The sequence below is a fragment of the Vitis riparia genome, chromosome 1, assembly GCF_004353265.1.
Source record: "Vitis riparia cultivar Riparia Gloire de Montpellier isolate 1030 chromosome 1, EGFV_Vit.rip_1.0, whole genome shotgun sequence".
Taxonomy (NCBI): Eukaryota; Viridiplantae; Streptophyta; class Magnoliopsida; order Vitales; family Vitaceae; genus Vitis; species Vitis riparia.
Genome location: NC_048431.1, coordinates 7,931,179 through 7,948,887, shown reverse-complemented (window position 1 = coordinate 7,948,887; position 17,709 = coordinate 7,931,179). Strand labels below are relative to the sequence as shown.

Sequence of the window (17,709 nt, the reverse complement as noted above, 5' to 3'; positions counted from 1 at the left end):
GTCTTCATTGAAAGCTAGAAAGAAAAATTCAAGATGAAGACAAACAATGAGATAGATCATGTGTGAAGGCAATATGATTAGCATTGACCCTTGGGTACCCTTGGCTTACTTAAAGTCAGAAGGCGATGAATAAGCACTATGTTCCATATTGGACTTATTGGGATTTCACAATATGATAAATATTCAGCCAATTTCAGTATATAGGAGTTGATCAGATCAAGGGTTGTGACGGTAAGTCACATCACCTAAATTTGGACAGTGAATTAATATATGTTTTATTTGATAAAAATTTAACTACAAACAGTGGGGGTCAACTGAAACCGAGTGATCAGTGATCCAAGACATCCCATCAGCATCACTGTTAATGCACACATGGGTCCACCATTAAAATGGATGATTGTCGTAAAGGTTTCTAGAAGTCACGTCGGTGTTAAAATGTTGAAATGTGAGAGCCTCCAGCACGACATTCAATCCACCTCCATTTAATTTCTAACGACGACGAAAAATGTTCCCACCAGTGCCACCCTGTGTGATGGCGTAACTAGTAAGTAAGCTCCGCCGTCTACGGCTGAGATGAACACCCGAGCACCATAACACATGTAAGCTCCCACAGAATTAAAAAATTTAGTTCTCAACACGTGCTTCAGTTGAATTTCGCGATTTTATTTTTTTATTTTTTCTTGCAGGAAAACGAATAAAATTGTGGCGTATATTCAAAATCAAGCCGAGAAAAAAAGGGAGAGAAAGAAAGTTCGTTCAAAGAATCAAAAGATCTCAGTATAAAAAACCGCAATACGTGGCTGACTACCACGATCTCAAGTTTTCTGGGTGGAGAAGAACAACTTCTTCAAATTGATTGCAGATAGAATCGCAGAACGAGGGAAGAGTTGAGTAATTACATTGAAGGAAACACAGTCTTCAAATTGATAAATTATAGTTTTTTCATTCATCATTTCATTCGTTCATGTACAGAGTATATATAGAGGGTAATCACCATTCTAAGAATGAGAAAGAATGATACAAGGAAAGAATGATATAAGGAAATAACAACTAATATCCTAATATCTCAACTTTCCTAATATCTCAATATTTCTAATATCTTAATATTCCTAGTATCTCAATATTCCTAATATCTCAATATTCATAATATCTCAACTTTCCTAATATCTAAACATTCCTAATATCTCAACACTAAATGATATAAGGAAATAATGATATAAAGAAAACATTCCTAATATCTCAACACTCCCCCTCAAGTTGGTGCATAGATGTCACACATGCCCAACTTGTCTAAAAATTTTGAGAACACTTGACTTGAGACAACTTTGGTAAGGATATCGGCCAATTGATCTTCTGATCGAATCTTAGGCAATTCCACAATCTTATCATCCAACTTTTCCTTAATGAAGAATCTATCCACCTCGACATGCTTTGTACGATCATGTTGTACTGGATTATGAGCAATATCACATGCGGCTTTATTGTCACAAAACAATCGGATTGGTTGCCTAGATAGGTAACCTAAATCCTGTAAGAGGAGTCTTAACCATAATGTCTCACAAAGTCCTAGAGCCATACCTCTAAATTCCGCTTCTGCACTTGAACGAGCGACGACATTCTGTTTCTTACTTTTCCATGTCACAAGATTACCACCTACAAAGGTAAAGTAACCAGATGTAGATCGCCTATCATCCACTGCACCAGCCCAATCAGCATCAGTATATACTTCTATACTCTGATGATCAACATTTTTTGCGAATAAAATTCCCTTCCCAGGAGCATTCTTCAAATACCTCAAAATACGCATGACTGCATTTATATGTTGTTCTCCAGGATTATGCATGTATTGACTCACTACACTCAATGCATAAACAAGATCTGGTCTTGTATGAGCTAAGTACATTAATCTCCCCACAAGTCTTTGGTATCTTCCCTTATTGGTTGATACTTGATTAGGCTCAACACACAATTTCAGACCTTCTTCTATTGGTGTATTAATAGGTTGACATCCCGACATTCCAGTCTCCTGTAAAAGATCTAAGGCATACTTTCTTTGAGACAGAAAAATTCCTTCACTTGATCGAGAAACTTCAATCCCAAGAAAGTATTTCAGATGACCTAGATCTTTCATTTCGAATTCTCTAGATAGATAATTTTGTAGAGCTTTTCTTTCTTCAGGATCATTTCCTGTAACTACCATGTCATCCACATATACGATGAGTGTCGTAATCTTACCATGTTGCTTTTTTAGGAACAAAGTGTGATCTGAATTACTTTGACGATAGCCAAAAGCTCTCATTGACTTTGTGAACCTTCCAAACCATGCTCTCGGGGATTGCTTCAATCCATACAATGACTTCTTCAATTTGCACACCTTCTGACATTGCTTTTCTGACATCATGCATCCTGGTGGAAGATCCATATATACTTCTTCAGATAACTCACCATGCAAAAAGGCATTTTTCACATCAAATTGTTGTAATGGCCAATCTAGGTTTGCAGCTAAAGACAGTAATACTCGAATTGTGTTGATCTTAGCTACAGGTGCAAATGTCTCTGTGTAGTCAATTTCATAAGTTTGAGTGTACCCTTTTGCTACCAGTCTTGCTTTAAATCGTTCAATACTACCATCTGCCTTGTACTTCACAGTATAGATCCAACGACACCCAACTGGCTTCTTTCCTGGTGGACATTCTACGAGTTCCCATGTTTCATTCTTCTGCAATGATTTCATCTCTTCATTCATGGCTGCTTTCCACCTTGGATCAGCTAAGGCTTCCTGCACACTGTTAGGAATAACTACAGTAGATAATTGATTTACAAATGACTTATTTGATTCAGACAAACGATGGGTAGACACATAGTTGCTCATGAGATATTTGACTTTAGTAAACAATTCAGGTTCATATGTGGGTTTAGGAATACCTCTATTATGACGATGTGGTAACCGTTTCATGAATGGATCAGGCTCCAAATTAAGAACACCCTCAACAGACGACGATTGGTTTGGTATTTCAATGAAGACATCTTCAGACCCAAATTGTTGACCACTCATATCCAACTCACCCACTTCCTGGTTCACTAGTTCAGATTGTCCAGATTCATCTTCCTCAGAAATATGATAATCATAATCGAGAGTCTGAATTTCCTTATGGTACTCTCCTTGAAGTTCAGACTCAGATGAAAAATACATTGAATCTTCATGAAACACCACATCCATTGTAATATACATTTGTCGAGTTGGAAGATGGTAACATCGATATCCCTTTTTGTGCAATGCATATCCAACAAACACACATTGCAATGCATGGGAAGTTAACTTGGTGCGTTGGTGCTTGTGTAGATGCACAAATGCCACACAACCAAAAACACGAGGAGGTAGATTTGGGACGGTTGGGGCAACTACGGCATTAGTAAGAGCTTGGAGAGGTGTTTGAAAGTTAATTGAGCTAGAAGGTACCCGATTGATCAAGTATGCGGCAGATGTGATTGCTTCTCCCCAATAAGATATTGGTGTTTTTGCTGCTATCAAGGAAGCACGAACAACCTCTAACAAGTGTCGATTTTTTCGTTCAGCGACTCCATTTTGCTGGGGTGTATTGGAACAAGTAGTCTGATGAATGATGTCATGTCCTTCCAAATACTTTTGAAGATCAGAACTTTGATATTCTCCACCATTATCACTACGCAAAACCCGAACCTTTGCATTGTATTGAGTTTCAATCATTTTATGAAATTTTTGAAACAACAAGTTCACTTCATCTTTGGTCTTCATCAAGCATAACCATGTCATTCTGGTACAATCATCAATAAAAGTAACAAACCAACGTGAGCCACTCAAAGTTGGGACTTTGGATGGGCCCCAAACATCAGAATGTATAACCATAAAAGGAAACGGACTTTTATTCAAAATTAACGGAAACGAAGCACGATGACTTTTAGACAATTCACAAATATCACAACGGAAACTAGAAATATCACTCTTTGCAAACAAACTAGGAAACAATTTTTTTAAATAACCAAAGGAAGCATGTCCCAGACGTCGATGCCACAACCAAATTTCAGACTTTTTTTTCTCCCCCTCAGATCCATCTGCCATCAAGGCTTGTTGCAACTTATTTGAATCCTTTGACTGCAAGTCCAAGTAATAGAGTTTTCCCCGTTTAATACCACAACCAATCGTCTGTCTTGTTTGGATGTCCTTAATCACACAAAATTTAGGCAAAAAAATGACAATACAAGATAAGGCTGTAGTGATTTGAGAAACTGACAAAAGATTGTAATCTAAAGATGGAACAACTAAAACAGAATCCAAATTCAAAGTATCAGTAAGAGTTAAGGATCATTCCCCAATAACTGGGGTTGTGTTACCATTGGCTGTGGAAACAATTTTTTGTGAGGAAGGTCTAAGGGGTGAAACCTGTCTAGAATCAAAAGTCATATGATCTGTAGCACCAGAATCAATTATCCATGCACTATTAATAACAGGTGTAAAAGTATTTAAAAACTTACCACCATGATCAGTAGCGGCTACCAATGCAGAGGCTTTCTCAGCAACATTAGCCTCTGTTTTTATTTCGGCAACAATTGCAGTCGAGGTTTTCTTGGAATCCTTCTTCCGTTGATCACGATTATTATAATTAATAACAAAGTGTTGATAGCCTAAACATGATCTAAAGGTCCATGGTTTTGTTTTTTTTTTTTTTTCAAATTGATAAATTGTAGTTTTTTCATTCATCATTTCATTCGTTTATGTACAGAGTATATATAGAGGGTAATCACCATTCTAAGAATGGGAAAGAATGATACAAGGAAAGAATGATATAAGGAAATAACAACTAATATCCTAATATCTCAACTTTCCTAATATCTTAATATTCCTAGTATCTCAATATTCCTAATATCTCAATATTCATAATATCTCAACTTTCCTAATATCTAAACATTCCTAATATCTCAACACTAAATGATATAAGGAAAACATTCCTAATATCTCAACACACAGATCACAGAGAAAAGAAAACCACCAAACTCAATCAAATAGCCAACTGGAAAAAGATGTTGCAGTTGAGGAAGAACATCAAGCTGTAAATCTTTTTCAATAGTAAATGAGCAAGAAAGCCAGAGCAAATTAATATTTTCGAAACACGAAAATAAAAGAGAAAGCATGAGAAATTGATTAGAAGGAGTAGATTTGAACGCTTACCTTTTAGTGCATGAGATGTGCAGAGAGCGGAGTTGTGTGGACGATGAAGTTGAAACTTGAAAGTATAGGGAGATAAATGGACGCACAAGTCAAACGTGGAGCAGAAGCATGACTAATTGGGAGAATTATTTTTTTAGTCAAAAAATAAGAATGATAAATGTGGACGTTTGACGGGATTTTTGACGATTGTACAGTGTATTTAAAATTAATTTTTTAAAATACAGTACATTAAAATATATTTTTAAATCTACTATGATTTTTCCCATTTTGAAATATGTTTTTAAAAGACACGTTAAAAAAAAAATTGAATTTACACTAAAATTCAAAAGATACATTTTATAATTATATAAAATCAAATTTATATTAAAAGTATATTTTAAAAAGACATTTTTCACAATTTTTATATCAATTATATAATAAAAAAATTGAATTTATATTAAAAATATCTAGACATCTTCTATAATTTTATAAAATTAAATTTATATTAAAGATATCTCTGAAAATAATTGAATTTAACAATCCTCATCTCAGTAATCTATTTAAGTAATTGAATTTATATTAAAGATATATCTTTAAACGACATTTTCCACAATTTCATAAAATTAAATTTATATTGAAAAGTTTTCCTTTAAGAGACATTTTTAGTATAAATTTAATTTTGTCGATAGGTGACTAATATAAAAATTATGAAAGTTATTTGTTTAAAAGACATATTTAGTATAAATTCAATTTTGTAAAATTGTAGAGATGTTTTCAATGTAAATTCAATTTTTTTATTATATGGTTAATATGAAAATTGTAACAAATGTCTCTTCAAAAGACATATTTGTATAAATTCGATTTTATGGTATTGTGAAAAAATTGTTTTTTTAGTGTAAATTTAATTTTTTAAATGCATATAAATAATAAAAAAATTATAAAAAAATGTCTTTTGAATAAAAACATTTATCATAAATTCAATTTTATGAAATTATAAAAAACGTAAATTCATTTTTCTTTTTTTAATATGTATCGTTGATATGAAAAATATGGAAGATATCTCTTTAAAATGACAAAAAATGTCATAGATTTATCAATAATTTTGTAATTATCATATTTATTTATTTTTTTTTTCCAAACTACCATTTCCTAAGAATTATATTTTTAACGAGCTGCACAAGTTAAAAAAAAAAGCCCCGACGTGCACGGTTGGGCGAAGGGAGTTACAGTGGATATACCATTTTACCCCTACCACCGCCCTTTTGTTTAAGGGTTTTTTTGAGAGTCAACGGGCATTGCTCTTTAAAGGGTTACGAAGGATCTCACACTATTTGCTCTACTAAAACCTCATTAAGTAACCTTTAGCTTCTGAAATGTGGTGTAAGCCATGATTATTAATATTAATTTTAGGTTTCTTTCCATGCGACCATCCTTTAAATATTAAAAATCAGTCATTTGTCAAAATCCTACGCCATGGAGTGACAAGATAAGTTTAAGGCTCAAATTACTGAATTTATAATTATACCCTTATACCCTACTTGTATTTGCAGTGTATAATGGTTTAAGGTTTATTTCCTTCTTTTCCTCAATATTTCCATAAGATTACTTTAACTTCTTGACCCAAATGTCAACACGTAATTTAGCCGCAACAATGACTTTGACTTCTTTTGACTTTTGAGTATGCCCCAACTCATACGCCGAAGTCCAATTTGCATGACTTTGACTGAAGCATATAAAATTTAGAATAAATTAGTTCCATTACATCATTACCATAACTACAACATTAATAGTTTGTTCATCTCATTGACCTACCGGGGTAAAATTAGTTTTAATTGGGGAAGTGTTTTCAAAAATACTTTTTGAAAATTATTTATTGATATTTTTAAAATTTGTTTAATAATATTTTATAGAATAAAAACTTGTTCAAGAACCTGAAATATTTAAAAAATATTTTTATATGTTATGATTTATTTTTAATTATTCATCATATTTATATAATTATTTTAAAAAATAATTTAAAACAACTAAAATATGTTTGCAGATACCATATTTGTTGTTTTGAAAAACAAAAAAATTATTTTCTATTTTTTGGGGTGGTTGTCAAACAAGATTTGAGAGGTCAGTGATCCAAACACCTCCCCACTCCCGCACCCAACTTGGAGCCTTACTAAGAAACTTTCAGCAACAAAGTACTAACGTGGTTGACGTCAGGTTGGACTTAAAAGAGTCCTCCCAGAAGGCATATATATATGTCAATCATTTCGGCCCTTGACACATGCCCGCTTCTTAACCTTTTTTTTCTCCTCCCGTTCAAAATTTCCACCGCATGCTATGCGTTTAAAATGCAAGTCATGCCACTAGCGATGGTCGAGAAGGTATAGAAACCGACTAGTTTGGGATTTTCTTGGCAAGCCAAGGGACGATGAATGATTTCTCGCAAAATGGCATTCCATGACGTTATAAAAGTTACAGCTTTAGCGTGAGAAAAAAAAAATTATGAAGCTCTGAAGAAAGCATAAGGAAGAGCAGCCCCATATGGCATCAAGTCATTATCTAAAAATCAGATGGCTCGTAAATGTGAGATACCCCTAAGACAACAAAACGTTTTAGAAAGATTCATCCAGTATAGCAGATTCACTGATTTACATGTAATTTACAGAAAGCATTTGGATATGATTGAAGTTGAAGCGTCATCCTAAATCCAGAATAGCTGTGAACAACCCAGGAAGTCAAGCAACCAGCTCAGCTTGGAAAATGGTCCGTTGCAGATAATGTCCAACTCGGGAATGAAGAAAACAGGAAGGAAATCTAGGAAGCAAGACTGATTCATGTCTGGAACAGCACAATTACCCAGTGAATGGGGACCCCAGCCCAGATGAGTTCAGAGTTAAGCCCAATATTACAAGAATATCTTGCAAGGAAATATTTCATCTAGGCTCAATCCAGCTTTGTGTCATGCTATTCTTGGAAGATTGAGTGCCGGACTCGGGCAGAGAATGGGAAGTTTCTGCTTTTACCAATGGACTGGATTCTGCATTACCAGAATTTAGAAATGGTGGCTGCGTTGGCTGAGGAGTTTCATGGTTATCAGTAAGCATTTTCACAACTAATGACATTGATGGACGCAGTTCTGCAGAGGCTTGAACACAGAGTAGCCCTACTTTAAGTACTCTAGATGCCATATCTTCTTGAAAGTTACCCCCAAGCGATGGATCAACAGCTTCATACAATCGTCCAGTTCCATAAAGGTTCCAAACCTGAGAAAGGTAGATTTAATGAGTTAAAAACACTTGGAATTAGATGAGAACATTTTTCACCAGAACATGAATACAGAGCATGAGAAAGAGGTACCATTTGTAGGATAGAGAATGAATCTTGAGTGAAGGAATTGTTTCTCTTTCCACAGACAACTTCGATAACAAGGACTCCAAAACCATAGACGTCCACCTTCTCAGTCAATTTTCCCCGAACCACATATTCTGGAGCCATGTAGCCTCTGTACATATAAATTTCGTTAATCCTATAGTCATAGTGCATATGCAAATAGAGATGATAAATCCAATATCACACTGGCCCCGAGATGGAAGATCAGCATTTTCAGTCAATACTGTCTAAAATACAAAAATATTACATACCATACACCTAAAATTAGTTAAAAAGAAGGAAAAAGAAAAAAGAAACTAATGTTCAAAAGCAAGAGAATTATTAGTATATATATACCCTTGACCCAACCGCTGGCATGACAAACTAAATGCAATGTAATAAGGGCCATGATACAATTGTTGCTAATGGGTAGGTAAGATTTGTCATTGTCTCCTCAAGACAAGGAGCTGGAACATTTATGATATTATCAGAATCATAACTACTTCACAACAAAAAAAAATTGGTTAAGTGTCCCTATTACATGAATGAAATGTGATGATCTGTCATTTGATGTCTCAAAGACCTATACTGAAATTGTCCCCTCCAGAGGCGTACTAATCATAGAATCAATAAAGATCTTCTTCCTAGTGCGAAAAAGACTTGTGAAGGTGCCTGTCAATTTCTATTTCCTGCATATTGACTATTAGTATCACTCATTGCTTCAATTTTCATTCTATGAGATTTCCATTAGACAGCCGTCTCCATGCTGCAAGTGACTACTTCCTAGTTAAGATACTTACAACAGCTGCCTCCAATGTTTCCATCTCATCTAAGTTTCTCTTAATAAAACCAAAAAAAAAAAAATATTCTTGAGTCTAACCCCTTCAGTTTCTAGCTTGCTTTCCATGTTTAGTTCTTTAAGTGAAAAGAAAAACAAGAAATTGATAAGATTAAAGGTGTTGACTTTACAGAGTGCCTGCAATGGCAGTGCTGATGTGAGTCTTATCTTCTGGAAATAATCTAGCAAGCCCAAAATCAGCAATCTTTGCTGCAAAGTCCTCATCAAGCAGAACATTGCTTAATTTTATGTCTCTGTGTATGATCCTTAACATAGATTCCTCATGCAGATAGGCCAAGCCCTCAGCTATACCCAATAGAATTTTATACCTCATTTCCCATGCTAGAGGTGGAGCATTCCTTTTTACTGGTCAAAATCAACCAACGCATAATTAGAAGGATTGACAAACAGGGAGAATTCTTATGTACTTAAAATAGGATTTCAAAGATTAGAGACCAACCAAGATAATCGTGAAGGCTTTGATTTGGCACATATTCATAAACAAGAAGGCTTTCAGGACCTGTAATGCTGCATCCTAATAGCTTTACAAGATTTTTGTGGTCAATGCCACTGATCAAATTGACTTCATTAAAGAAATGATCGACCCATTGTCTTGAATTGAAGAAAAGCCTCTTTATGGCGACAACCTTTCCATCCGGCATAATCCCCTGTCCAACAAGATCAAACACAGTCAGTTAACGATAAAAGCAAAACCTGAATCTCCACAAAAAGAATAAATGGAAATCGGAGATTACCTTGTATACAGAACCAGATCCTCCTTGCCCAAGTTTATTGGAATGGTGGAAGTAGTTTGTGGCCTTCTCAAGAGTTTCATATGAGAAATTGAGTTTGGACTTGTTCACAGTGGCCAACAGATCACCTAGTTGCTTTCTTTCTGAAGAAAATGACACAGAAACATACCTTAAATATTATACAACATTTCAAAAATGATTATATAACATTGAATTTTGAAATTGGGTACCTCTCCTCCTCTTTGCACGTTTCTTCCTCGCAAAGAAAACGGTCATCGCGATGATCAGCAAAAGAGCAAAAGAAGATGAAGTTACACCCAGAATAATAGCTAGTCTGCTGCTTCCTAAAAACCATAAACAAAATAATTTTGCCAACAGAATAATCAGTGAAGATGTAAAGCATTCACTGGAAATTATTTTAAGGAATCACAATGCATGGAGCCAAGTGCAATCTACATGAGTGCATTTTTCCAAGCTTCTATGAAGGGATGCCGTGCGATCATACAACTACCTTACATGGGCCTTAATCTGCGCATACAAAGAAATAAAAACATGTTTTCAAAGACCTCTTGAAATTCCCGTTTTGTCTATTAACATATGGGACGAGCTAAGCTATATACTGGCTTGGACCTTTCTTCACCAGTTCCCATAGCCTCTTCTCTTCCATCTTTTTCTAAACCAAGTTTGGCTTCTAGTCCTTCTTTCCCAAAAGAAATAGACCTTATGGTACGTACCCTTTTTAGCCATTGGTGCATTAAGGCTGAATGAATGGGTAATCTAAAAAGATATTTGGCTTCTCCTCAAAGGAAGGGTATATGCTCTTTTCTTAAGTGTGGTGTCTTCAATGCAACTTTCCTTAACCTAAAAGTGGGAAGTTGAGAAAATTGTGGCTTGAATTTTCCAAGAAAAGGTAAATTCACTTGTATTCCAACTTTCCAATTTACAAACTTGAAAATAAATCATGCTCTTGTTTCTTTGTCAAACTTAGAAAGGGAAATAAACATAACAACAACCACAATTCCAATATGCAGGTGGCAGAAATTTTGACCATCTATTCTTTCTCCGACCCAAACATGAAAAGATAATACAAGCCCATAATTGTCCATGGTATCAATTCCATAATTTGTAATCTCATATGAAATAACATCTCTCTTTTTCATAACCATATTCAGACCCAAACAAATAAAACATGCCATTGTCCTAACTACAATCTCAATTAATTCTTAATTCTTCATAAGATCATCTCAAAAATAATTTCACAAATGTATCTATGGCTATCTACTACTATTTCAACCCTCTACATATAAATCAATTCAAATTATGCACAATCAAAATGTTCGACTCTTAGATATAGGAAGCATACAGGAGTTAAGGGGTCCAAACACCTGCTCCGAATTCAAATCAAAACGATAAGAGAGAAAAATAAATAAAAATGAAGAAGCAGATGTTAAAGGAGTTCAAGGAACATATCAATGGGCCAAAAATCATACTATTATGGTGAGAAAAATGAAAGGAAAATAAAGCTCTATACTCACCTTCATTCACTTCTACAAAATCACTCGTGGAATTGTCATAGAACTTTTGGGTAGAATACCTCAAGTAACACCGAGCATTCAACACCCTCCCTTCTTCCTTGGGAGGACACAAGCCAATCCTTGAGGTGGCATTCGCCAAGCACTCTGCACAGGCGCTCCCTTTCACAAACTCCCAACACTGAGCCAACCCATACACTGATATATTACTTCGATTCACAGAGCCAACGAAGAACCCATCATTCCCAGGCGCTTCAACACTCAAGTTCCTCACCAATTCAATAGCATTAGTTCTGAAAACAGTTTGATCTCCACTAAAATCCTTAGTTCCACACACAGTCTTGTCTTCAGCACTTAAAGCCTCATCAAAGAATTTATAATCATCATACCTTATATAGCACCCATCATAGAAACTTCTACCACCCCGGGTGGACTTTTGGAATGGGACGCACCTGAGGAGTTGGGTTTTGCAGAGGGCAAAACAAAGATTACAATCATTCTGAGAAAGATCTTCCATGCATTCACCAAACAAAAAAACTGCGGTACTACCAGTTCCACTGGTAACGTCTGCATATCTCTGGGTGCTAATCAATGGAGTCACTTGGTCCATAGCTTCTAAGAAATTTGCAATGAAAGTTTGACGCTCAGGCATTAATGCGGTTCTGTTGGAGCATATAAGGGCCACTTGTGTAGCTCTTGGATCAGAAAGAAAATGGGGTATGAAGAAGCACAAAAGTACAAGTAAACAGAGGGGATAAAAGGTAAAAGGGAAAGAAGAATACATTGAAATTAGATTCAAAGATTGTATTGATATTTGGGGAGACGTTTCAGCTAGTGTTCAAACAGAGAGAAGTTCTAGAGATTTTCGAATAGCTGAGAAGATGAAGGGAAACAAGGGTTGATCACAAAATAATTGTTGCAAAAGAAAACAAATCAGAATTTTGATCACAGATTTTTCAGAAAACTAAAACCTCGACTCGAAAGATCGGGGGAAAAGTAGGGTTGAGCTTTCCATGTTCTGGAAGCCCAAAAATGCAAAAAAAAAAAAAAAAAAGGTCTGGATTTTACTCTGCTTTGCACTCCGCCTTCTCATCGACCCAGCGGAGGCGCTCTGAAAGAGAAAGAGACAGGGAGGAGAAGAGAGAGGGAATCCATTCACTTTGACAGCCACTCTGTTCAATTAATTTAATGGGTGTTTGACTACTAGCCACTTAATGCAATTAAGTGATCCCTTAATCGATCTCTAGATAAGTACGAAAATACATGATGATGGACAATAGGGCCAACTGAGTTTCAAGTTTCAACGCTGTTTCGTAAATGATAATTCATCAAAGAATACGCGCCTTGGCGTTTGACTTGCAGGCCCTGTTTGGTGGGTAACTTACTACCCATCTCTTTCACCATTTTCTCGTGTTGGCGCTGTTTTTCCGGCCGCAAAATGTTCATATTTTTAACGAAAGCCGACCTCTTCGCGTTAACAGGATTGCGAGCTGGACCTTGCTTCAGGATTCACATCTTTACAAGTCAAAGAAAGTATAAGAAAAGATGTGAACTGGCTAAAGAAGAAGTGAGGGTCAAATCTAGGAATAAGAGTACATTGTGGGTGGACGGTCAAATTGAAGTACGGCCATTTCTGGTCTGAATGCCATTTTCTATTATTTTCTATATACGGAGGCTTTGATCTTAATCTTTGTAGGGCCTTGTGGAGAAGAGAGATGAAATGGTGAGGATGGGAAAGTGGAGGCGGTGGTGGGAATTTAGAAAAGAATCAATGAACAGTACCAGCAGGCAGCAAGCAGCCCCCCAGCGATCCAGCCTTTAGGTTTCAAACAGTCCCAAACTTGGGTAAGAGTTTGTTTAAATTGATTTTACAAAGTATTTTTAGGTTGAAAAATATTAGATGAAATTTAAAAAACACTTTTAAATTTTAATTATAATAATTTTTGAAAAAAGATTTTATAAATGATTATTCAAAAACATTTTCAAATAAAACAATTTTATTAAAAAAAAAACTTTAAGTAAAAATACTATCAAATATATTCTAAATTTGGGATTTGATAAGTTTATGTTTTAAGTTTTCTTTATTATTATTTTATATTTTTTTCATACATTTTTTCTCAAAATTTTCAAAAACCAAACAAACCCTTAACTTTGTTTGAAAGAAAATTCTTTGCCCGACGACAACTAAGGAGAATCATGTTTTAAGTCATCTATTTTTATACAGCATTTGAATAGGAATGTCCATCTTAAATCTATCTCTTAAGTCACTTGAACACCAAAGAACCTGAATGCCCGACCATGATGATGTTAAAGGATCTCTCCTACCCTATGATTTGGTACACGCATAGTAAAATGAGAATCAAAATATAGTATTGATTTGAGAACTTATCAAGATTGGTTAAAGCATATAATCACGCTACCTAAAAGTAGATCATGTCCCTCCGGGGCTATATTTTGGTGCAATAGAGTGGACGGTGGTCAATTTCCAAGGTACAATAACTATATTACAGAAACTCAGTGTACTTTAATTTTTGTAGCAACAAAAAATGACGGGATTTTTTGGCAACGAATAATGGAGAAGACTGATTATCAATCGATTTTTCGATGGTTTTTTTTTTTTAAAAAAAAAAAAATCTCGCCAAAATATCATTATTTTTATTGATTTTCGAGAATACTGATAATCAATCAATTTTTCAATCGATATTTTTACCGATTTTTCGAAAAATTTCCAGATATTTTCGATTGACCGCCCACCTTGTTTACATTGCAATTTCAAATTTTCTCTTTCAAATTTAGGTTCAAGGGGATTTGAACCCCGGCTGAAAGGTTTAGATTCAAATTTGGTTTCACTAGGCCAAGTTTGCATTTATAAATATATGATAATAAACGTGTCAAAGATCATTATTAAAAAATAAATAAATTAACTTTACTTATTTTATTTTAAATTTTAAATAATTAATTAATGTATAAAAACCATCATTATAATTTTCTTAACAATTTTTTTTAATATCATTTATATGATAATTAAATATAAAAAATATAAATATTAAAAAATCATATATGTATCATAATTTATTTTATATTATTGAATGTATTTAAATTAAATAAATTATAGTTTTAATATTGAATGTGTTATCATTTATCTCATTAATTTTACTTTAAAAATTACTATCACTTCACTTTTAAATTTTTATATTTATCTATTTAATTTTGAATGTTTTATTTTGAAATATTAAAAATATAAATTTATTCAAAAAAATACTAAAATAAAAAATAATAATAATGAAGTTCTAAAATTTTATAAATTAAAATTAATTTGATTAGATAAATAATAAATTATTAATATCTATTTATCCTTACTTATTGATATTTTTCTCTTTGATTATACTTATCTCAATTACACTTTGAAAATAACATGTATATTTTTATTTATTTTATCATTTTTTAGAGTTTTTTTAAATATTTTTATAATATCCACATATATCTATAAAATTCAAATATTGATATATTTGTATTTATCGATTTTTTTTATATATTTTTATTTATTTTATCATTTTTTTGAAGTTTTTCTAAATGTTTTCATAAATTTTAAATACTTCTCATCTTACTGATATTTTAAAAAAAAAAATATTTATGGAATATTTCCAATGTATTTATAAAATTCAAATATCAATATATATTTGTATTTACATATTAATAAGAAAGTGTTCCTTCGATGGAATGAATAGTAACTATAGGAGATGTAGATGATAGTATTTGGTCAAAATCAAATATGAAAGATATTTATGTCTATTAAATGTTTTAAAATAAAATAAAATAATAAAAAATAAAAAAGAGAAGCTCCAATTTTTTCCTAAAATATTAAAGAGAATTATGATAAACAACGTAGATGATAGAACGACTAATTGAACGCTACTAATATTGCAAAAGTGGTCTAATTCAGACACACCTATGAGGGCCCAGACCAAGGGGTTCCGCCTTGCGCATGTGATGGACACAAATTTCTCTCCTAGTTAAATGGTTTTCAGTTGGTGAAACCAAAGGTTATAAACTTCATTGGTTGGTAGGGGTCAACTAATGTTCACAATACCACATAGAATTAAATGGTGGTGGGTTCCCCAGTGGCAACATGCTCCCTTCCTCTCAACATGGTCAAAATGGGTTCCATGCTTGCATAATTTATCCTGCCTTTGAGGATCCTTCAACTTGATCCACTTAGGCAAGGCCCTAAACATGTTTTGATACCTCTTGAGCCTTGCTCTTTACTTGGCACACTTAATAGCACTAGGATGTCATGCCTTGAGTGGGACATCTTCAAGAGATTGCGGGGACAAAGTGGAAAGGCTCTGAGATGGTACAAACTTGAAAAAAAAAAACATCTTTCACTCTTCATGTCATAAGATTACCCATATAAAGGATAAGGTCAACACCACCTTGTGGGAAAGTAAGTTAACGCAAATCTTGCATATGGGATCGGGTTGACACTACTTTGTGGGGGCCTGGATCGACCAACCTTATGAAACCATAAGGTCAATCATCCTCTCCTCATAAAGGCTAAAAAGTGATGTCTCATTAGCAAGTATCTTCCAAATTGAAGGTGATGGTGCATATCTTCAACATCCATCACAAGCGGACATCCACTTCGTGCCCAGCATCCCTCCAGTGTAATGCATGCATATATCAGTATGTGTGGGTAATGACTCAACGTAGAATTGTATGAGTGGAAAATAATTTAACACATCCCGGTGATCCAACATTTAAATGTATAACGGGATGTATAAGTCCACATGAAGTACATGAAATTAAATATCAGTAATTTCTACACAGATGAAGATAAAATTAAAGTAGTCATCCCCATGTTTTCAAAAGTTAGGAATAACTAATTCTTAAACTATTTTATGTAAGGAAAAGAAAATAAAAAAAATAAAATAAAAGAAAAAAAATATTGATTTAAAGTAAAAAAATCTTTTTCTACAGTATTTCAAATTCATTTAATTTATTTTAACTTTTGGATATAAAGATTAAATAATTTTAAAAAATTTAAGTTTTTCTTTAATTTTTTTTATATTTTCTATAATAAAATCAAATATAAGAAAATTATTTTTCTTAATTTCTTTTTCTTTTTTTAAGTACTTTTCGAACCAAATTTAACCTTAACGTAGTATTTTTCTTCATTTATTTTAGTACTTTTTAGAACCAGATTTATTAATTTAGTTATAAAATATATACCTCAAATGAATTTTAGCAGGGTTAAAAAGTGAAACAGTATTATAAACGAATCTACAGAAGTATATTAGAACTTATTAGTATCAAAAAGCAACCTATTTCTATATGTTTTAATTTATTTTTATTTTTTAAACCATACTTGATTAGAAATTAGAGGAGCAGCAACATAGTGATATGATGTTGGCTAAGTAAAACAAGTAACCAATGTCGATCAAAACCAGTAATACCAATTTGATTTTCAATAATTATAAAGATAAATTCGATTTAAAAATTTTGAAAACTGACTTTATAGTTCGGTTTTTAATTTTTCTTATCTCCAAAATCAACACAAATTAAATCAAACTAAAATTATAAGATTTATATATCATTGTTCAATATAGATGGTGTTATATATATATATATATATATATATATATATATTAGACTATTAAAATATTATATTGTTTTTAGACTAGGGTTAAATTAATTTTTAAATATATTTGCTAGAGTATTTAAATATATTTTAAATTTCCAAATCTAAGTTGACTTCAATTAGTTTTAAAAATAAATTAGACTTAAGTTGAAAATTAAGTTGTATCTAATCAATCATTTAAGTTAAATCAAACTGACTTTTTTGGTTCTTTTTTTTTAATATCACTAAGAGATTGGTTTGTTTTTTTATTTAAGTATAATTTTTTTATTTTTTGTCCAAAAATATATCCAACAAGAGATAGCAATAAAGCGGGTTTTTTCGGATATTTGCCCCACCCCTACTCCTAATTGGACGAATATAAAAAAAAATACAAAAAACAAAAAAGGATTAGAGGTGGGTTT

At 33.1% G+C, this 17,709-nt stretch overlaps 1 protein-coding gene across 1 annotated transcript; it reads right to left on the bottom strand.

The window, feature by feature from the left end:
* Positions 1-7,694: 7,694 nt before the first annotated feature.
* LOC117924505 (cysteine-rich receptor-like protein kinase 3) lies at positions 7,695-13,070 on the bottom strand. The gene is made up of 7 exons (XM_034843169.1): positions 11,674-13,070; positions 10,369-10,482; positions 10,142-10,281; positions 9,847-10,054; positions 9,518-9,752; positions 8,537-8,681; positions 7,695-8,442 (listed from the first exon to the last, which is right to left on the bottom strand). The coding sequence occupies exons 1-7, from the start codon at positions 12,452-12,454 to the stop codon at positions 8,113-8,115; spliced, it is 1,953 nt and encodes a 650-aa protein (XP_034699060.1). The 5' UTR covers positions 12,455-13,070; the 3' UTR covers positions 7,695-8,112.
* Positions 13,071-17,709: the final 4,639 nt, after the last annotated feature.

Bases quoted from the DNA above. Each gene is read 5' to 3' on its own strand.
- LOC117924505 (XM_034843169.1), bottom strand. From the start codon at position 12,454: ATGTATTCTTCTTTCCCTTTTACCTTTTATCCCCTCTGTTTACTTGTA. The intron at 10,483-11,673 runs GTGAGTATAGAG...TATGGTTTTTAG, and splicing joins TTTTGTAGAAGTGAATGAAG to GAAGCAGCAGACTAGCTATT. The intron at 8,682-9,517 runs GTAAAGTCAACA...TTATATGTACAG, and splicing joins ACTGCCATTGCAGGCACTCT to AGGCTACATGGCTCCAGAAT.